Source organism: Arachis ipaensis, chromosome B4 (genome assembly GCF_059453495.1).
Source record: "Arachis ipaensis isolate K30076 ecotype BB chromosome B4, ASM5945349v1, whole genome shotgun sequence".
In the NCBI taxonomy this organism is placed as follows: Eukaryota; Viridiplantae; Streptophyta; class Magnoliopsida; order Fabales; family Fabaceae; genus Arachis; species Arachis ipaensis.
In genome coordinates, this window is record NC_142439.1 from 138,389,222 (window position 1) to 138,412,715 (window position 23,494).

Genomic DNA, 23,494 nt, shown 5'->3' on the forward strand with positions numbered 1-23,494 from the left:
TTTTGAGTTAAAAAAAATGTAGGACAAAATCTAGATGTTATCTTCACTGTATCATGAAATGTGTCATTTCACTTTTGAGAGTCCCAGGTATTATTGTTCATTGTGTCATTTCACTTTTGAGAGTCCTAGGTATGTTTGATGCTGCTACTATTGCAACAGAAGCATAAGTTATTGATCAGCTTATTCTCTAATTTTGCAACGGTGATTTAAAAAATAAGCTGATCAATAACTTATGCTTCTGTTGCAATAGTAGCAGCATCAAACATACTTAGGACTCTCAAAAGTGAAATGACACAATGAACAATAATACCTGGGACTCTCAAAAGTGAAATGACACATTTCATGATACAGTGAAGATAACACCTAGATTTTGTCCTACATTTTTTTTAACTCAAAAATATTAACTCCCATCCAAGCATCAATGGAGATCATAGGATGATGTGGAGTTCTAGATAACAATTTCTTTATGGTCCAGGCCTTGGGATGATGCCCCTTGGGTTTGTGATGCCCAGATTAGTGTATAGAATATCAATTGCTTCTCCTTGACGATTGATAGCTTTCGTTTGCCTGTCTTGACGCTGCCTCATATCAGCAAATTGCTCCTCTATATATACTCTCATGCTTCGCAATTCATCCATCAAATCTTGCATTGTTGGCGAAGGAGGGGGTGGTGGGGTGTCTGTGGTTGTGCTTGCACCTGGTCTTGTGGTTGTCCTTAGGCCTGAGGTTCTTGGGCATCCGGATCTCTTCCCATCTGTCTTAGAGTGCTGTTATCAATCTTGGCTACATTAGTCAAGACGACACTTTTCTCTTCAGTCAAGTCAATTCCAAGCCATTTGAAAATCTTGGTCCAATAGCAAGCATATCCTAAACCAACACTTGATTTTCCTTTCTTCATTTCAAGCATATGATGAACCATAAAATAAGGCCAGTTTATCTCCTTTCCAGTCACCATAGCCCAAAGCACTAGAATATCTTCATTAAACAAGATTCCATGATTATGTTTTCTTGGAATCAACATGTATGAAAACAAATACATCGATATACACTGCTCATTGCCCAACCCACTGCAACTTATATTACCTCTAGCATCCATGTGTGGATTCTCATATTGTAAACTCTGCAAACCAACTAATCTGTTGTATTCACCCCATTCCTCATCTGCCGCAATACCTCCAGTAAATTTTGCCCCATGATAAACTAGACTCCATTGTTCAGCTAGTTCTTGCAAAGTAACTCTATAATGCTGTTTCCCTAATTCAAACTCAATCAGCGGCATTACCTCCTCACGCTTTTCATCAGGTTCAGGAACAACATAATTTAAAGTACTATAAACATCCCTAATCAAGTGTGGGTAATAATCATCCCTAGTTTGTACAAAATCAATTAAGTGCTGTGTTTGCAATGCATTCCTCACCAAATTATAATGTCTATCCTGAATGAAATTGCCCTGGACTCGAACTTCTCCACATAGTTGTTCAATGCCCTGCGAGACGGCAGCCACCTTGCCATGTAATGGAATGAAGCAATTAGTCTGGCGGGGGCAGAGCTTTCTCCCTTAACCCTGGCTCTTTTGGCGTTCTTAGTTCTGGCCATTATGGGGATACTGGTTTTATGGGTTTTGTAGGGATTTTGATGAGGGTTGAAATTATGTATGTAGTTTGGAGTGGATGTGGGTGAGAATGGAGAAGAAGAAGACAAAAGCTTTTTGGATTTTAGAGAGAGGAGAGAGGTGCAGAAATGGCGTTCGAACGTTTAAAAGGGGGAGAGAGTGTGTGTGAATACGCAGAGTTATTTGCTTTAATACATAGCACATTTCAAATTTCAATCGATTGAATTTGGCAAAAAGTTCAATATCATCACTTTTCAATCGATTGGATTGCATTACCAATCGATTGAATTTGGCAAAAAATTCAAAGTCATCACATTTCAATCGATTGGGTAGCATTACCAATCGATTGAAGTTGGCAAAAAATTCAACTTCATTACCTTCCAATCGATTGGATTACATTACCAATCGATTGAATTTGGCTAAAACTTCAATGTCATCACTTTCCAATCGATTGTATTTGGCAAATCCATGTTGTTTTCGTGAATTCAATCGATTGTTTTGAGGCATTCATTCGATTGGAAAGTATAAACAATCGATTGGTTTAAGCGAAAACCATTCTACCTTACAATTTTCAATCGATTGTTTTGTGATACACTGTAATCCAATCGATTGAATTTCAAGGAAACACGATTTGGAAGCCATGGACAAACGTCACGAGATCAAATTTAATATTTTAATCGATTGGAATGGCCAAAAGCTTTATTAGGATCAATGGAGGATATAATTGGTTGTTTTTATATTTGATTGTTAATAAATATAATAGATAATTGATAAAATAATAATTTATAAAATAAAAAACAGTTTCTATAATTAAATAAAATATATGGGGTTAATTTGTAATTAAAATTAGTTCAAGGACTATGTAGCAATTGTTAAAAAAACTCTAAAAACATGTTTTCTAATGGGACCATTAAGTGGTCCAAAGATTCTGGGACCACCGAATCCTAAGCCGGAAAACCCTATTAATACAGAAAAAATTCAGTTTATACAATTCACTCTTTGTTAATTTAATGTAGAAAGCAAGATATATCTGAGTCAAAAAAAAAAGTTTATTTACTGCAACAACCTATCCCTTTAGATGTTAGAACCGCATCTTCCACGACATGTGTGATTTTAATTGTGGACAGTGAGGTGTTTGAAATCGATCCGGATCGAACAAAACCGACCAACCGAACTGAAAACCGAAAAAATCATATTTTACTGTTTTTTGTGGTTCGGTTCGATTTTCGGTTCTGCCCTTGAAAATCCTGACCGAATCTAACCAAACCACTCAACTAAAAACCCTAAAAAAGCATTAGATAACCCAATCCCATTAGGCCATTACGCCAACCCCATCAGATAACCTAGCGCAGCCAAAGTCTCAAAGAAACCCCATTACCCCAACCCCTCCCAGCAGCGCCTCCCAGCTCCGCCGAACCAGCGCCGGACCATCCCCTCCCAGCAGCGCTGAACCAGCCCCTCCCAGCGCCGAACACCAGACATGGAGCCTCCAAGTCAGGTATTAATTTGAATAATTTCTGTTCTATGTATTATGTATCTGTTGTTGATTGTTCATTTATTTGTGTTGATTTTTTGAAATTGTTAATAATTTTATTTTGTTTGAATAATCTCTGTTCTATGTTCAGTGTATTTTTGAAATTGCTGATTGTTGTTGATTGTTTTATTTGTTTATGTAGTTTGTTGTATTTTGGGGGTTTTAGCTTCTAAATGTGTATTATTTCTGATTGTTAGGATTCTAAGTTCTGATTGTTAGAGAAGGTATATTTAACTGCATTTTATATATAATTAAATGTTGGATTTAAGATTTGTGTGCCGATGTAGTTGCCATAAGAAATTCATTTGGTGCCACAAATTACCCAGTTGTGCCTAGGTGTGTGTATATATATATATATGGTCTTTTAATAAATAAGGAATTCATTTTCTTATATGCGTTTGTGTTTTGCTGAATTGTTAACACATTAGTCACTTTAAACGGCGGAATATATAATTCTTTGATCTATAACGGTGAAACATTAAGATATCACTTCCTGCTATCATAATGATTTGAAACCAATGTACAGGAGTAGCACAATTGGAAGATTAATGATGAAATACTAGTACTTTTATAGGAAGATCACTTTATTGGAATATTATTCAACTGTCATTTATTGTTTTACTTGGTGCTTTGTTTCTGAAATTCTACAAAAACCTGTGAAGGGTCGGCTTTGGGTATATGGCATGAGATATTTAATGTTTTTTTGAATCTTATCATTTGTCACTAAATATATAGCATTGTTTTTACTTTTTACAGGGAAGGGGCTGGAGATTGTAGTTCATGTATAGGTGTCATGTTGATACTGGAACTTGCTCGTGGAATTTCTCAGGCTCATGGACTGAAGAAAGGTGTTATATTCTTTATTTAATACTGGCGAGGAAGAGGGTCTCAATGGTGTTGGAAATTTATTTTTATTGTGTTGACTATTGAACTTTTAAACTTCTTTAATTGCCGAATTTTAAATTCTTGTCGTTGAATTTCATTGGATGAAGACTTTTGTTAATTATTGCATATTTGTGTTCTTTGACTCTTGGAAATAATATGACAATTTTTTTTAATTGATTGAAAAAACCGAACAAATCGAACCAAACCAAACCGATTTCAATAAATTTGGTTTGGTTAAGATAGTTTTGATTAAAAAACCGAATCAAATCGAACCACAGTTTAATTAAATGATTGAATTGGATGACTATTTTTTAAAAAATTAAATCAAATTGTACCGCGAACACTTCTAGTAGACACATATGAAATCGTTTAGAATCCGTTTACACGGCTAAAACTGTTTTATATATTCAAAAACTAAAAAGTACATATAAATTAAAAAAATAAATACACACTTCATATTTCTTGGTATGCACATTGACAGAGAAAGGATTAAAGGATCATGTATTTTCTCCTAATCTAAAAAAATTTTTGGCATTAAGCGTTGAAAACGCGTATATATATCAAATGGACACTGAACAATTTATAATAAGTAAAATATCTTATTTAATTTTTTTTTGTCATTAGAGTGATGAGTAAGTTTGTCTCCATAAATGTTTGCCTTAAATGATATGTTGAGATATTTTAATAGGAAATAAGATAACTATCTTAGCACAGTTAGCATGCACCCACAAACAGAAAAGAAAATTATACACGAGATGCATTACTCTAATTTGTTAAATGGGTTAATCGTGATGTTTTAAGTTTATTAATTAAATGGTTTGTATAATTATTAAAGAGAATTATTTAGGTAACATTATTAAGTTAAACACTTTAATTCTTAACAAATTTTAAATATTAACTTAATCTTAAATATTTTATTTTATTAGATAAATTAATCCCTATTAATATTTAATAAAAGCACAGTAATCTTAAAAAAAATTTATATCAACTTCTTTATATAAACGAATAATTTGATAAAAAATTGATTTATGTTTAAAATTAAAGTTTAAAAAATAATACTAATTAAAATATGTGATTAAAATTTTTGAAAAAACTAATTTAAAATATTACTCTAATTATGTAGAGACAAATTTATTGTTTTAGGAACAGAGAGATCAAAAAACTAAATGCATGAAGCGGTGGGAAGTGCAGCTAGAATTTCACTTGATATTTATGGACTTGTCGTATTGGGTATTCTTTAATTTTCGTTCAAGGATAGATAATCTGATCTTTTGTATATATAAAAGATCGAAATGTAATGAAAGTTAGGTGAAAAGTAAATAAGAATTAGAAAAAAAGGATAAATAGGTCTGTCACTTTTTGTTTTGTGAACATTTTCGTTCTGACTATTGAAAAATATTTTTAAGTTTCTGACCTTCATAAAATTTGGACGAATTAGTCCCTCCATCTAAATGCCTCCGTTAGACCCAATAGAAAATGCTTGTCACGCGTATGCGTGGATCACGCGCGTACGCGTCGCTTGGAAAACTTCCCTCTCACGCGTATGCGTCGCCATAAATTCAACAAATCCTTATTTCTTCATCAATTCTCCACTTTGCATGCTTTTTTTCCATTTTTTCAAGTTATTCTTGCCTTCAAAATTTTAAATCACTCAAACAAACATATCAAGCATCGAATGAGAGAAAAGTAAGATTGATACAGCCTCTACATGATTAAAGAAAGTTAACTGCTCTCAAAATATAATACACGAGAATTACAATTATAAAAGAGAGTACTAAAAATAATAAAAATTAAATATATATCTTGACAATGATAGAAATAAATCTAAAAGTTTTTTATGATATTTTTATATAGATATTTTTAGTATTTTTAGTATTCTTTTTTAGTACGCTATAATTTTACTATTATTATTCTATAAAAAAAATAATAGGTAAAAAATGTATATAAACAAAAAATAAGAATAAAGAATAATAATATCCATGAGAGAGTACTAAAGAAAAAATATTATAAAAAAGTAACAAAGTTAATCATATGAACAATGAAGTACAAAATTGGGATATAGAAAATAAATTTCAATCTAACGTGAAAATGTAAATGCAAAAGCTATCACGTTTACGTTCAGAAAAAGAAAAAATAGCCAAACTAAAAAGTGAAACTTTAAAAAAAACTAAACCTACGTTAGATGCTTCAAAAGCTAAGCCAAAGACACCCTAAATTGCTAAATTTAATTTACTTTTCTCCCATTCGATGTCTTGATGTGTTTGTTTGAGTGATTTAAAGTTTTAAATGCAAGAATGACTTGAAAGAAATGGAAAAAAAAAAGTATGCAAAGTAAAAAATTGATGAAAAAACAAGGAAATTGTTGAATTCATGGCGACGCATACGCGTGAGAGGAAAATTTTCCATCGACATGTACGCATGACCCATGCATACGCGTAACAAGCATTTTTCATTAGTCTTATGGAGGCATTTGGACGGAGGGACTGATCCATCTAAATTTTATAAAGATCAGAATTTAAAAATATTTTTCAAAAGTAAAAAAAAAAATTGTCTGCAAAACAAAAAGTAATAAAACTATTTGTCCTTTTTTTTAATAATTAAGCTAAGTGTGAACGTGATCTATCTGGATTAGAATCAGCTCCTCAAAACATGATAATTTTAACATGCTTTCATTTCCAATTTCATCACCTGAATGGCTGAATCATGTGTGGGTCATCCTCACAGAAAATATAATCAAATAATTAAAACCGACTTTTCTTTCTTTAACAAATATAAATATATATTCTATTACAATCAACTTAGGTTAGTCTTAGGAGGGTGTATTTATTAAATTATGATTTACGTGTGATTTGTTTTATAAATATAGGGTGTGCTTCTAAAAGTTATTGGTATCACGTACACATATTGCACCAAAATTGCACCAAAAAATAGAGACGGTTTTTAAAAATTGTTTCTATTATTCAATTTATAGAACTGCATAGATTTTATATATTGATGCAAAATTTATTGAGACATTGTTTATTAATTTTAAGTTTTTTTTTATTATTATATAGTTCTTTTATAATTTTTTAATAAAAATTTTTTGTTTTATTAACGAGTGTTTTTTACATTTATATTTTTGCTAATTATATGATGTAATTCCATTATAATAAAATTTGTAATTATCTAAATTATGCCGAAGTTGTTTTGAAATTTCGACTTTGAATAAAAGAAAGTATTACAATAGAAACAAGATTTTATTTGATCAGACTTGGATAATACTCATGAAAGATAAGGAGAATATTTAATTAGTACAAAAAATTATACCATACCAAAATAAAATAAAAAATTAGTTTTTCTCTTTATTTAGGTGAATTATGTTTTCCTCTTTCGTTTATTTTCTTTCTTTATGGTTTAGGGTGTTCTGTCTTACTTTACACTAAGGGTGTGTGTGGTTCAAGTATTACATTGTTATAAAGATTTCATTCTCATGGGAATTAAAGATACCCAAGGGAAATGTGAGAATTAAAATGATCCTGGAATCAAACTTGCTTAGGAATAGTTTTTCAAACTTTGAACCAAACATGGGAATATGATATTCCCATCTTAAAATTTCTAGGAATTATTTATAATTCCTCTAACCACACGCACTCTAATGGTAGTATAAATCTCAGCATTTCAATCATTGTTGTTATACTTATTTTTTATCCGTTTGAATATCTAAGTGCTTAATTTATACTGGAACAGGTTATTATATTTTTTTCTAACAAAAAACATTATTGATTTATTTTATGTGAATATAATTGTTTTATTTAAGAAATAAGGTATTTTTGGTTCCATCAAGAGTTTTTTTACAATCAATATTTTTGTGTATATTTACTATTTAGATCGAATTTTCATCACATTAGTTTTATTAATTTTTTTACATAAATATTGTTATGTATTATGCTTATAAACTGTTAACTTATTATTTTATCTCGACTACTTGATTAATAATGTTCTATATTTTATCTATCAGCAATTAGGTATTTTTTAAGAGATGTCCTTTATTCAATTTTTAGAAGAGAGAAAAAAATAAAAAATAAGTAATTTTTATTCTATATTAAGTTATTAACCGTATAAGAGTGGGTATAAAAAATTAAAATAATATATTGTTAAATTTAAAAACTGATGAAAGACTGAAATTTAGAGGAGAAATAGCATTTTTTGTTGATATAGTATGTTGTATTCTACAATTTATTTTCGTGAAACACTCGATAGCTTCACTTGCCTTGACCCATCATGCAAGGTCCCTATAACTACGGAGAATTTAAATTGTGGGCCAAACACACCAGCAAATCACAACAACCATATCAATATGTACAGGATCATTTAAAGTGTGGGACAAACACATCAGCAAATCACATCAACCATATCAATATGTGCAGAATGCTAAGTTGATAGCACTGGCTGTTTACAAAACTCGAACCACACACCACAGCACAGTGTTAAGAATACACAAAGGAAGAAGATCGATTCTCTTCTACTTTCTCTGTCTCTGTGTCATGGCGAAGCCTCGTAAGCCAAAGAACGAGGACCCTAAACCCGAGAATTCTGGCGCCCTAGTTCACCACTAGAAGCTCTGACTCTCCATCAACCTCCACAAACGCCTCCTCTACAGGTCAGTTCACTTCCCTTTCTCCTGCCGTTTCTCCTCTAAACTACAAATGTTCTCTGCTTGCGGTTCTTGATTAGGTTTTCTTGTTCTCGTGGTTCCCTCCAACTTAGATTTGATTAGATTCGAGCGAGGGGTTCTCTTTCTTTCTTTTTTAGCTTTTGATTTTGTTGTGGCTTTTTGAGCTGCAGGTATGCTGAATTGGAGATTGCCGTGCCGGAGATCGGGATCGTTCGCCTGCACGCTGAGAATTTGGGGATTGAGAGTGTTTCCGTCGACGGTGAGCCCACTGAGTTCGAGTATTATCCTCAGCAGCACCAGCAGCAGGCGGAGGACGATGACAGGAGGTGGAGCTCCGTCTATTCGCCTGCCTCGGCTGCTGAAGCTGCCGGCTCAGTGTACTTGTCTGCTCTGGAGAAGGAGCTGGTGCCGAATTTGCTCATTAACCGTTGCAAGCCGGCCAAGGCTGAGAGTGAACGGCTCGAGCAGCAGCCGGTCTCTGAAAATGGGTTTCATTCCTTTGTTGAGTCTAAGTCTCATTGCACATGGGTGCGTATATTATTATCGTCTCTATTATTCACTATTAAAAGTCTAAAATATAACTAAAATTATTAGTCATTTAAAAGTATTAAGATGCATTTATTTACTTATTATATCAAATTAAAAATAAAGAGTGAATTGTAGAAACTGAATTTTCAGTCTGCATCGAAACATTGTCTATATATAATTTGGTGAATGCTACCTAACCCCTCTAAAATAATATGTAAGTTACCCTTCATTACGTGTCACATTGTAATTGGTCCTTATCTTAACCATAGGTGGGGCGCCAACGTCATCGCCATCTACTGTCCTCCCACACAACCTCTCTTCCCAGTATAGCCAGCGCCTCTTTTTGCCATGGATCACTTCTTACCCACATAATTAATGGTTAATTTGGTTATTAAATTTTTTATTAAAAAATATATCTTTATTTAACTACGTGATGGAACATATATTTATATGTAAAATATAATTAAATAATAAAGTACGAATAAATTAAAAATTAAAAGAATAAAAATACTATAAAAAATACTTGTAAGAAAGTTAGATTTTATCATTTTAAACTTGTGTTATTAATTTTAACAATTTATTTTTTTTTTTAAATAATTTATGTACGATAAAAAATATATTTTTTTCTGATTTTAGTTATACTTTTAAGTACTCTAAATAGAGTTATTATATTATATTTTACATATGAATATATGTTCTATCGTGTAATTAAATAAAGATTTATTTTAATAAAAAAATTTAATAACCAAACTAAATATTACTTAGGTATGTATTTCATATTTATCTTTTAAATAAGTATCAAAATGTTTTTTAAGTATCAAAAAAATATTTATCTTTTAAATATTTATATAATTTATTTTTTAAACTGTTATATTGGTCTCTTCTCTAATATAATACAAAAAGTAAATTTTCATAAAAATAATTTGTTTAATTATTAATTAAATAATAAAGTACTAATAAATTAAAAATTAAAAAAATAAAAATACTATAAAAATACGGTAAAAAAGTTGAATTTTATCATTTTAAATTTCTGTTATTAATTTTAATAATATATTTATTTTTTAAATAATATATGTATGATAAAAAAATATGTTTATTTGTTTGGAGTACAAATTTTATTATTATATTTGTATGTTCATGATTTTAATTATACTTTTAAATACTTTGAATAGATTTATTTTATTATATTATATTTTACATATAAATATATGTTCCATCACGTAATTAAATAAAGATATGTTTTTTTAATAAAAAAACTTAATAACCAAATTAACCATTAATTATGTGGGTAAGAAGTGATTCATGGCAAAAAGAGGCGCTGGCTATACTGGGAAGAGAGGTTGTGTGGGAGGGCAGTAGATGGCGATGACGTTGGCGCCCTAACTATGGTTAAGATAAGAACCAATTACAATGTGACACATAATGAAGGGTAACTTACATGTTATTTTAGAGGGAGTTGTGTAGCATTCACCATATAATTTTTATTAAGTTGAAGAACAACTTTTTTTTTCAGTTGGAGGCAATTCTGAAAAGGAAGATATTTTGATAAAGATGTTTAAAACGTCTTTTTTTTTAAAGATGTTTGTTATTAACTAAAATTTAATATATATAATTGATTAAAGTATATTATTTTTGTCAAAATTAAATTAAAGAAATTGATTTAATAAAAAAATTGATAAACCAAATTTTGAACCAATTTAAATTAATATTTTTTTATAGAAAATAACTACAATAACTTTATTATAAAAAATAACTAAAATATTTTTATTACATATATTTTTTAATTTTAAAAATCTTAAATTCTAACTCTATAATGACAAAAAAATGGTTAGAATTTAGGGTTTTTAAAATATATATATATATATATATATATAAAAAAGAATATTTAGTCATTTTTTATAATAAAAATATTGTAATGATTTTTTATAAAAAAATATTAATTTAGACTAATTCAAAATATAATTTATTAATTTTTTGGCCAAATCAATTTATTTGATCTAATTTTGATAAAAATAACATAGTTTAATTAATTATATGTATTAAATTTTAATTACTTAAAAACATTAAAAAAAGACATTTTAAACATCTTTATCTAAGCGATTTCCTTCTGAAAAAAGCCAAAGAAGAGGCCAAAAAAGAGGTTAAAAAAGAGACTAACTATTTTGTAAAACGAAAACTTATTCCTACAAAAATGACGGCACACAATGTCAAAATGCTTGCAAGTGCAAGCGTGATGGCTGCCAGAATCACCCGAAAGCGCCGATATTCCGAAGGCTCTTATTTTTGTCTAAATTTTGAGTGCATTGACATCGTTTGTCGATGCTAAAGATCATTTTCTTGGAAGTTGCACGTTCCTTTTCCACACAAAAGTTTTTGTGTGAAAAATAGATGTACCCGTAACGGAGAATGATCTTTGTTTTTACCTTAGTTATTATTGTGACCCTCCTCACTTAAAAGCCCAAAATTATGTGCAGACCTTGTCGGCAACAAAGTATTAGTAAATGGTGTTGAGTACACTCAAAATTTAGATAGAAGTAAAGAGTTTCTGGGGCTCCGGTACCTTCCGGTGATTCTGATAGTCATTGAGCTTACACTTGCAACCATCTTGGCATTGTCTGTTGCCATTTACCCAGGAGCAAGTTTTCGTCCTACACCCATACAGAGATGAGATAAAATGGTCGTCTTCTCTTTAGCCTCTTTCTTAACCTCCTCTTTGGCTTCTTCTAGAATTGTCTCTAACGAAAAAAATTATAGTTCAATTTGGGTAGAAAATTTTTTTCGTAAGAAATTAGTTAGAAGAAAATGAGAACACTAAATTAGTGTAATATTATGAATTATATATTGGTACTATTTCAATACGAAATAGAATTAATATAGAAAAAATTCAACTTATACAATTTACTTTTTGTTAATTTAATATAGCAAGTAAATAAGTGTATTTTAATACTTTTAAATAATTAATAATTTTAGTTATATATTAATTGTGAATAATAGAAATGATAATAATATTCGCATCCATGTGCAATAGGATTTTTATAAATCTAGTGATATCATCGTCATATTTTTGCAAGCATATTGCTACTAAGTTAGCGATCCATACGTTGGACATATTGATACAATGGTTGTCATTTGTTAGCGTGTTTGGCCCACAATTCAAATTTTTCGTACTTATTTTTCGTACTTGTAGGGACCTTGCATGGGTCATCGCAAGTGAATCTATCAAGTGTTTTACGAAAATAAATTGTAGAATTCATACTGTATCAATTTATTTCATTCGGTCACAATAAATATCACTTTTAAAATTTCATTCGGTATTAAGTAATAAATTTATTGAAATATATATATATATATAAAACAGTGAATCAAATAATTGATTATTTTGATGGAAGATTAATTTGATTTACAATTATACTTTTTAGAAATTAATTTGAGGTGCATTTGATTTTTTAATGACTAAATCAACACATGATTAATTTTTCAGAGATGATTTTAAATATTAATCCTTAGAAAATATTATTTTAGGTGGCCTATAATATTTTAGTCAATATCTGGATAATTAACATCCTCATTTTAATTCTCTTTCTTTCATAAAAAGAGGAAATTAAAGGTAACGTAGTTGGTTTTCTGTTTTCCTTTTCCATCCATTTTTTAATGTTGGTTACAAAATTGTTGGTCATACAATATGATTTAAATGAAATTAGTGAATTTTTTTTTTTGGTGACTAATGAAACTAGTGAATTAATAGGAAGTGAGAGCGAATTAGAAAAGAAGAGATGTATATTATGAATAATTTTGTATGATCAACTTTTTTTTAGGTGTAACCCAAAAATGGATTACTCGTAGGCATGTCAATGGGGCGGGACGGGGCGGGGCGTGGAGGGGGATGCCTCCCTGCTCCCCGTCTCCGCCCCCAGAATTAATCCCTGTCCCCGTCTCATTTTCTGCCATGGGAGAATAATTGTCACCATCTCCGTTCTTCGCGTTCCTCGCATTCTCTGTGGGACCCCATTCTCCATCTTCCTATGTTTAACATTTATATGAAAATTATAATAAAAAATATAAAAAAATAAAAAAATAAATTACAAAATATTATTACAAACACACAAACATATCTTATCCAAGATTATAAGTCCAAAAATATAACATAGCAAATCATAGTCCATAAAATAAAATCTTGAATAATAGAATTAGGGTTTTCAATGAGTGAAATTACTAAAAAAACCCCTATATTAGAAATAAAATAAGGGTTATTAAGTAAGTTAAAAGATTCGGAGAATTATCGGGGATGGGGCGGGAATCCCCGCTCGGGTCCTCGCGCCTATCTCGAGAGAATTTCGCTCCCCATCTCCATCCCCACAAAGAAAATTCTCTACCATTGGGTCCCATTCAGGGCAATTCCTGCGGGGATCCCACCTTCTAAAAATTTTTGGCACCCCTAATTACTCGTGATGTTTAAGTTTATTAATTAAATGGTTTGTTATTAAGAGGAAAATACCGAAAATGAAAAAAAAAAAACACAAAGAGGTGATGTTTCATGGAAAGGTACATAACTCAGTTATGTCTCTGGGGTACCAGCACGTGCCAAAATGTCTTTGCCACACAAATTTTATTATCATCAGTGTCACACACTCACACTTTTTTATTTATTTTGCTAATCAATTTTTTTATTTTAATTTAATATATATATATTTAAAAGATAATTTTTTTTTTTAAATTAGGAATGAAACTCGAATCTGAAACTTTTAGGTAAGGGTGAAAAGACTATGTCACTACAGCTCCTTAGCTTTTAAAAAATAATGTTATAGTCTATAAACAATAGAAATAATATAATATAGTTATGAAAAAAAATAAGAAACAAAAGTATATATACTTATATTTATATTTAAGTCATTATTCTACTAAAATTATTGAGTACTAATAGGACTATTTAGCTGGCAAAATTATCTTTATCAAATTCTTAACGAAATTACTTACTAGTTATTTTTAGACATATAATTTCTTATATACGTATTTTAATTTAATTTTTTAATAAATAATTTTATTATAATATTATAATTTTTATAATAAAAAATAAAATTTAATTTTTATTCTAAATATGTTAAAAAATGAAGAGAATAAAAATATTAAAAAATTAAATTTTATTTTTCATTAATTCTATCTATACATTACAGAATATTATTTTGTTATACTACTAACAAAGTAAAAGTATTAACCTTTTGGAAAGTTTTCAAATGGTCCAGAGCACTTTTTTGGAACTCTCATGGTCCATGTAAAGTGTCCATTGAATTTAATAATTAATTAAACAAAGGGTTGTGATTTTCTATGTAACATGTGTTTATAATGGAAAGTATTGTGAGGTGTGATTTATGGAAATTACATCATGCTGCCTCTTGACACAAGCTTCTCTTGTTGGTGGCGTGGCTTGGTGGCTTAGTCGTTGGTTTTTTGGATGGCTTACCTTATGTTTTCGATTTTTTTTTTTGTCATGACCTTTTGTTTTGATTGCTAATTTCTTTATTGAACGGTTAATAGACCTTTTTGGTACATGATTTTTCTTATATTAATTTAAGGATAATGAATAATTTTTAAGTGCATTATTTTTGTATGATTTTTGGCTAGCATTATTTTATGAGATTACAAACTCTGAAACCATAATTGTTAAATTTACAGTCTTTTTTATTTTTTTTGGTTTATTATTTAGGCTGAGAAATCCGACCCACAGATAACAAATGGAACTAAGTCTTATACATCTATTAGTATTAATATAGTATAGTAAAAAAACGTGCCACACTCTCTTTTCTTTATAAAGTAGTATTTTTTATTTTTTATATTTGGAACAAATTTTCATTTAGTCTTTAACATTTTAAATACTATTTTCATTTCAAAAAATTTTAAACAGATTTAATATAGTCTTACTATTAACGTTAATAATATTACTAATTAAGTCATATCTTTTTCTATATATTAAAAAAAATATATAGTCAAAATCTTTTTATAACATTTTTCTCATTTTTTTGGTACAAAATTTTAAATCTTAATAATCAATTATGAACGCTTCAAAATCAAAAGAAAAATTTTTTATATTAATGACCGTTGGTGGATCGATATTACTTATATACTGAAATCGAATGTTATTGGCTATTCAATATGCGAATTGTTTGTGTCAAATTTAATGGTAGGACAACATTAAACCTGCTTAAATATTTTTTGGGATTGAAATAGGAGATTTAAATTTTTTTTTTATTGAAGTATGACGTTTGAAACGTTAAGGACCAAATTAGGATTTGGCCAAAACATTGAGAACCAAAATAATATTTTATCCCATTAAATAAACTAAATAAGGTTCTCTTGGAGAAAATAATATTTGATCCCATTAATAACTTTTTCATGTTTATTTGTAGTGAACAATTCAAAATAAATGGTTTCAAATTACAATAGAGATAAACATCAATTTTAAATTATTAGTGTACACATAAAAAATTACTAATTTTTAGAAAAATATATGAATTTACGTAAAATTAGTGAATTAAAATTGTCCATTTAAAACCACCAACTCATTATATTTATATAAACCAACACATTTAAATTTTTAATTATATATGTTCAAATAAAATTTATTAAAATTTTTAATTTTTTATTCTTTTTTAATACTATTTTTTTTTTTGCTTGAATACTAATTTAAATGTGTTGGTTTTTATAAAAATAATGTGTTAATTTCAAATGAACAATTTTAAATTACATCGATTTTTTTAGAAATTAATAATTTTTTGTTCGTGTATGTTACTAATCTAAAATAATGTTTAAAATTTTAAACTTAACTAAAACAAAAAAAAAGATACGAAAATTTAGTGCAACTATAAATATAGAGAATCGAAGAAGGTAGAAACCGTACGTGAATAGTATAAAGTTATTGATAATTATTTAAATTATCAAATGAATAAAAAAATATGGTTATTAAAAAATGTTATATGAATCTCCCCAATCACTTCTCTAAATAAATCGAATGACCTAGACTAGATTTAGCTCTCTATATAAATCTAATCACCCTGTTTTGATTTATGCATGTGTAAATCTAATCACTATGTTTAGATTTACTAGGATAGCATGCACGCATGCATAAATCGAAACAACCTGATTAGATTTACTAGGATAACATGCAAATATGTATAAATCGAACCAGACTGTTTTGATTTATATAGAAAGCTAAATCTAGTCTGACTCATTTAATTTACATAGAGATGTGATTAGGGTGATTCACGTTGCATTTATGTGATTATATTTCTGCAATAGTCTGACTTGTATATAATTTTAATACTTATTATGCTTTTTTTAATTTAAAAAAAATAAAAAAGTTAATATCTCTATGTGTTATATACTTATATATAATATTTTAGATAAATTATTTTTTAAAATATTTTGATAAAAAAATATATTATTGTTACGTTGGGTAACCGAAGATTGATGAGCTAGACTCACAAGGTTGGCCCAATCGGGTGAATGAGGAGGCTTTTGATCCGACTCGCGGTCAAGAGTCCTCGTCCGACTTATGTATGTGCAAGGGAAGGGGGGTGGTACCTGGAAAGACACTTCGATGCCTAAGTCAGCAAGAGTCTAAGCAAGTTTAAGAGTATGAGACTTCTAATTACCTGAGGATTGTCAGTGTACTTATAATGGTAAACCCATAGCTACCGTTGGGATAGTTCTACCTTTTAAGGAGGATAACCGTCCCTTTATCTTAGGGAGGTTGAGATTTGACTTGGGGAGTGGGTTGAAAGATTTTAGAGGCAGTTACTTATTTGAATGAGTGTTATCTGCCCGTTAACACTCTTTACCGACTTCCTAGCGTTGGAACCGACCTCCTATGCGGATGTCAGTTGCGGGGGAAGGCCAACCTTACTGATGGGGCCTTCTTAAGGTGTTTGGGTCTGGGCCTGGACATTGGTCTAGGGTATGAACAATTATATAATAATATTTTTAACAAAAGTAATTAGTTAATAAATTTTGAATATAACAATCTAATTATTTGTCAAGTAATATAAAATAAATTTTTAAGAGTAAAGTATCGTTTTTGTCCCTAACGTTTCAATCGTCCTATTTAAGTTCCTAACGTTTTAAAACTGACTCAATGTTGTCCTGCCGTTAGGGATCCGTTAACAGAATTGACAGCGGGATAAAATTGAGACATTTTTGAAACGATAGGGACTTAAATATGACGAAAACGTTGGGGACAAAAATAATACATAGAAATAAATTTTAATTTTATCCTTTAATAATATCAATTTTTTACTATACATAGTATTCAATTATTTTTTAATCACATCTAAGTAAATTATACTTAATCATATTACTTTTATTTTAAATAAATTAATTTTTTTATAATTTTACTCTTAAAGATTTTTAGTTATCATGAAATATTTGTAGAATGACTAGTATATAAACTTGCAGAAAAAAAAATAATATATATATATATATATAATAAAATATAAATTATACCTTTTGTCTTTAATGTATCAAAATTCTTTAAAATTATAAAAAAAATGATTTAAAATGAAAGTAATGTGATTAAATGTAATTTATTTAGATGTAATTATAAAATAATTGAATACTATATACAGTAAAAAATTAATATTATTGAAAGATAAAATTAAATTAAAATTTATTTTTGTATATCGTTTTTGTCCCTAACGTTTTCGTCCTATTTAAGTCCCCAACGTTTCAAAATCGTCTCAATTTTGTTCCGCCGTCAATTCTGTTAATGGATCCCTAACGGCAGGACAACATTAAGTCAATTTTGAAACGTTAGGGACTTAAATAGGACGATTGAAATGTTAGGGACAACTTTGGGACTTACTCCAAATATTGGGGACAAAAACAATACTTTTGGGGGATTGTTTTACATGAAAACCACAACGTTTAAAATTTTTACAAACAAAATAAATATCACTATCGGGTCTAGGTTCTTTATTATTTAGTAATCCAAGTTCATCTAATATATTTTTTGGGTTGGTAAATAAATGGTCCATCAGCTTCCAGCCATTAGAGCCATACATTCTGACCTCAATTTTCTATTAGCTTCAACCATGAAGCACAAAGCCAGTCTGTCATTTCCATAATTTTATTATATAACTAAAGACATTTTAGACTTTTTATTCATCACTATATGACAAAAATTTGACTGCTAATTAGATCGTACTTGCTATATTGCTGTACCAAAAAAGTGATTGGTACATGTGAAAGTTTAACCTTTTAATAAGGCACATATATATCAAATATTTTATGAAACGTTATCATAGTTAGTAATTTGTAAGCAGTTACAAACCTTTGTTTCTTGAATCCTTGTAAATTAAAGTTATGAACCTTAATTTACTAGTACTAATTATGTATTTAATTTTCCTGTCATGTGTGCGTATAAAAATTTATCTTTGATCTTATCCATATACATGTCCCACTATCTTAATTTTATATATATACTGTATATAATATAAGTAAAAAAAAAGAGTTTACTTACTGCAACAAGGTATCCTTTTTTAATAAGCCTTGAAAACGAGTGTATATGAAAGGACACTGAACAATTTATAATAAGTAAGATATCTATTTAATTTTTCTTGTCATATTAGGGTGATGACTGATGAGTAAGTTTGTCTTTATATATGTTTGCCTTAAATGATATGTTGACATATTTTAATAGGAAATAAGATAGAAAATTTTTTAAGGATATCATCCATTTTATTGGTACCATGTACGGGTCATGGACGAAAATAAATTGTCTTATTCTCTATGTATAATGTCAAAAGAGTACAAGGAAGAATGCCATGAGCTGAGCCATTCAAGTAAGTATGTGATTGCTTATTGGATCCAAAAAGTTGACTTAATGACCTTTTCAACATGCAGCCCGGTTTGTTGTTAGATTCTGTAACTTAGTTGAAAAAAAAAATTTATTCTTGGTTTATTGAAAGACGTGAGAAAAATAAAAAGGATCATATTTATTGTTTAATTTTGACATTAAAAAGGGTCATATTTTAAATAATTAGTGAAGAGACAAAATTAATTATCCTAGCACTTTTACTAGTTTAAAAATTTATGATTGAATTTTTATGGAAATAAATAACCATTTGTACCTATAAAAGATAAAAATGCTGACATATACATCTATATTAAATCGAAAACTTGTATTCACCTTCCGTGTGACAAAAGTATTCTGTTTTTAGAGGATTAAAGTGCCATGTAGAGTACAGAGGGTATTTTATGTGGGTACAAATTTAGTTTCGATCTAATATGAATGCATATGTCAGTATTTTGTAATTAAATTTTTACTAGTTATTTTTTTAGCAAAAAACAAAATACTAAAAAATTTACTCTTTAGAATATTTCATAATAGATTACACCGAATAAAAAAATAAAATTTTTAAAATATTTGTATCTTTTAATAAAAATAGCTTGAAGAAATCTAATTACATATTAAATTTAGTCTTTATTTAAATGTTAAATAGATATTAAATTATACATGAGCTCAACAAAAATAAAGAAATAACAAGAAATTAATTTTAAATAAGTCATCTGAGAAGCTAACATCAGTAAAAATAATAAGTTTAATAAGCTTTTGTCCCAAATAGTTTGCAACTTGCTCTTCTCTATGGAGCATGAAGATTTACATGTTGAATGGAACACTACCAGTTGATAATGACCAAGGTCTGGATATCTTTAATAATAATTATTAATACATTGAATTATCGTATTTCAAGCAATTAGGGGTGTTTATAAGGTGGATAAAATCGGATTTGTCTTAATTTAGATCTGGTTCTCTAAATGTATACTGAGTATATTTTTTTTAGATCTTAACCCGATCATAGATCTAATGAAACTTAAATATTTTTTTTGTCACAACTATATCGAGTTTAAATCGGATGAAAACCGAGTCTTTAAAATTTTAACAATAATTTATAAAAAAAACTTATTTATAATGCACTTATTTATAAAAAAGAAATTTATTACTGAAAAGTTGATATCTATATTTGAACTTAAATTTGACAATTTGTCCATAAATTTTAATTTGATGCTTATTTTAAATTAATTTAAAAGTTAAAACATATATTTTTTTAGTTCCCTTGAATTGCACATAGGTCGGGTAAAGATGAATTCGTTTTGTTCCGAATCCGACCCAAAATAATTATTAAGTCTATTTTTAAGACTTTTACCTAACTTTAAACCCCATAAAATCACACCAAATTAATTTCTAAATTATTCTGACCTTCATCGAATCCATGGACACCCCTCCAAGCAATCAACCTAACCAATGATTTCTAAAGCCACCTTGCCATGACAACATCAAACATCTTCTTAGGCCAAGAAAAATATACCTCAACATTACATCCAAAATTGTTCATATTTTACCACATGTTCATCTTCGTTAATGTCATGTGTCACCCACCGTGTTGGCTCTTGAGTGCCAGCTACCATGCATTAGTTGATAATATTAATATTAATTAAAATTATTCTTTAATCTAATTGTCCTCAGTTTACATTTAAAGCTGCACTATCTAAAAGTTGTTAAAAAGTTAGAGGAAAGACTATTATTAATTAATAGAGTAATACTAAGAAATTATTAACCAACTTTTTTTTTTACTAACATCAATCAACCTTTTAAAAATTATTTTGTTTATTTTAAATTTCAATTTTTAAATTCTAAATTATAAATTTAAACACTAAAATTAATTAGTATTAACTAACTAAAAATTAATTTTCTATACTTTTTCTTATTAAAGTCATGCCCATTTGTCAATCTCCACTTCCTTTGTAATTCTTCAAATTCGCAGCACGGTTTAATGCTACTAACGTACATATATATGGTTGGGTAAAAATAAAGTGAAAGTTTTTAATGGATGAGTTTAACACATGTTTTTACTAAACAATTTCTACTTACTATACAATTTCTACTTATATACAATGTATTGTGATTTATAATACAAACCTCCAAAAAAACGCAAGGTGAAGAAAATAAGTAATATTTGACTAAAATAATTAAATATATAAGTATGCTAACAGAAAAGGTGATAAGGTACCTTAGCTTGATCAAAGGAAGAATAAAATAAAGATATAATATAAGAGACTTGAAAGTCCAAGATAAAAAAGTAAAAATTACAAAATAAAAGACCTTAAGCTAGGGTAATATCCAAATAGGATGACAAAAAAAGTTTACCTCTGTTAAAAATATTTGGTAACTCCCATCTTCCAAATCGAAGATGCCAATATCAGAAGAGGGAGTAGTGTTTTCAAAGTACATTTCACGCTTGTTATCTGTAAAGTAGATTTGATTTCCTTTGCAATTCAAAATATTGCTTGGCAGTATTTGAACAGAAGAATTGAGTCCAATTACTAGTATGTAATTCCCCAAACTGTGTATTCTTGACCATGTTTTCTCATTTTTCCTCAATTCATAGATATCAAATTTGACAGTTTCGCACTCGCAGAACCGCTTTTGATTCTTCATGTAATACCTATATTTTGCCCCTTTTACCAGCATCAATAAACTTCCATTATCACCTCCAATTAGATAGTAAGAACAATTAGGCATTCCTACAATGGATGGAGGTGGTGTGGCTTCATGTTTTCCTCCCACTGGTCCTGACTTTGTTCTTGTATCAAATTCATATAGTTGGCCATTACCGTCTACTGCAAATATTTTCTCTTCAAAAAATATGACATCATGAACGTCGTCGTCTAGATCTCTTGTTGGAAATCTACTCCATCTCTTCTCCTTGGGCATGTAAAAGGCCAATTCTAGTAATGATCCATATATAACCACTGCTATAAAATCACTGTCATTGTCATTGTTAGGAGCCGAATTTATAATAGCCTTCCAAATTTGGGTTTGATGCATGAAAATGGTATTTCTAGTGATAATTCTGTCCCCACAATACATAGTACATTCATCCCCATTAATATTAATTATATTTGGAAGAGTTGAAACTGGAGGAAGATCCAAGTGAACCTTTGTAAATGGATTTAGGATTCTTATCGTACCTTCATATACCATTATGATCATCAACCATCCATGACAAGAACCACACATAATGTTGTCTTGCATATCTGGTAAGATGAGGTGGTAAATCCCCTTCTCTTCGAGACTACGAGTGTCAAGAATTCCTTCATCTTCGGGAGCACGAACTTCTTCTTCAAGAACATGAGCTTCTTCTTCAAAAGATTCTGTAGCAGCACTGCCCATAGATAGTACCAGCCACGGAACTTTGTTGCCATCAGGAATTTTTGGAAGTTTTAAGTTCCATTGCTTACAAACCAATCGAAGTTGCATGTAATTATCATATGAATAGAACCTCTTTGTAATTTCGTTTAACAAATCTTGATGAATGTTTGACCATCGATCAAACTCACCCATTGCAAATTTCAGATGAGACCCAAACTGATTTATAGAATACAAAGGAGAAGACTACTCAAATTAAAAGACATGGATGGTTATTATATTTAAAATTAACCATAGTAAGTAAGTTATTGTGTTTTTTAAAATTTAAACTGATTTCTTATTTTTTGAAAAGATCTCCTACGTATAGACCTTTTTAATTGATATCATTTTATTAATAATATAACAATATATAATTCAATAATATTCACTAAAAAGTAAAAACCAAACTCAGTTTTATATATAATTAAGAATCACACTAGTTAAATCTCTTTTCAAATTAAATCAAAATTAAATTTTAAAATTTCAAAATAAAAAAATTTAAATTCCAACTAAATGTCTTAACTCTTATGAGAACATAATAAATCTAAAAATCAAATTTTAACAAACTCATAAATCAACCTTTCAAAATTTTATCTTCAAATTTATAATTTGACCCATGAAAAAATATTAGAGTTAATAGAGTATTTTTTTATAAATTAAAAGTATCTATAATTAAAAACCTAATTAAATATTTGACTATATATTTTATAGAAGAAATATTATGTTAATTTTAATATGGTTGATATAAAAATAATTTAATTACAAATTAAAAACAATATTAAAATTTAATTAAAAAAATATAGATACTTAATTACAAATTAGTAAAATAATAAAATTATAGAATCGATTAATTACATTTATAAAAAATATAGAATTTATTTTACTAAAAAGATAAACTTTTTTTCCATATAAATCTTTTCAAATCTTTCTTCAAATCAAATCAAAATCAAAATTTAAAATTTCAAAAAAAAAAGAATTTAAATTCCAACAAAGCCTCCTATAAAAAATATGAATTGAAATAGGAGCTAATCCTGAACTTTCCGC

General features: G+C 28.7%; 2 protein-coding genes and 1 long non-coding RNA gene across 3 annotated transcripts; 2 read left to right on the forward strand and 1 right to left on the reverse strand.

The window, feature by feature from the left end:
* The first annotated feature begins 654 nt into the window (after positions 1–654).
* On the forward strand, positions 655–4,204 carry LOC148569424 (uncharacterized). Its single transcript, XR_015881167.1, has 2 exons — positions 655–3,110; positions 3,903–4,204. It is a non-coding gene; the product is annotated as an uncharacterized LOC148569424 (long non-coding RNA).
* Positions 4,205–8,357: 4,153 nt separating this feature from the next.
* On the forward strand, positions 8,358–9,671 carry LOC107638099 (transcription initiation factor TFIID subunit 2-like). The gene is given in 3 exon segments (XM_088485659.1): positions 8,358–8,670; positions 8,856–9,213; positions 9,483–9,671. Coding segments are annotated over 3 exon segments (588 nt in total). The 5' UTR covers positions 8,358–8,554; the 3' UTR covers positions 9,597–9,671.
* Positions 9,672–12,934: 3,263 nt separating this feature from the next.
* LOC107637183 (F-box protein SKIP23-like) lies at positions 12,935–22,606 on the reverse strand. The gene is made up of 3 exons (XM_016340621.2): positions 21,410–22,606; positions 13,051–13,233; positions 12,935–12,943 (listed from the first exon to the last, which is right to left on the reverse strand). The coding sequence occupies exons 1-3, from the start codon at positions 22,604–22,606 to the stop codon at positions 12,935–12,937; spliced, it is 1,389 nt and encodes a 462-aa protein (XP_016196107.2).
* Between the last annotated feature and the right edge of the window lie 888 nt (positions 22,607–23,494).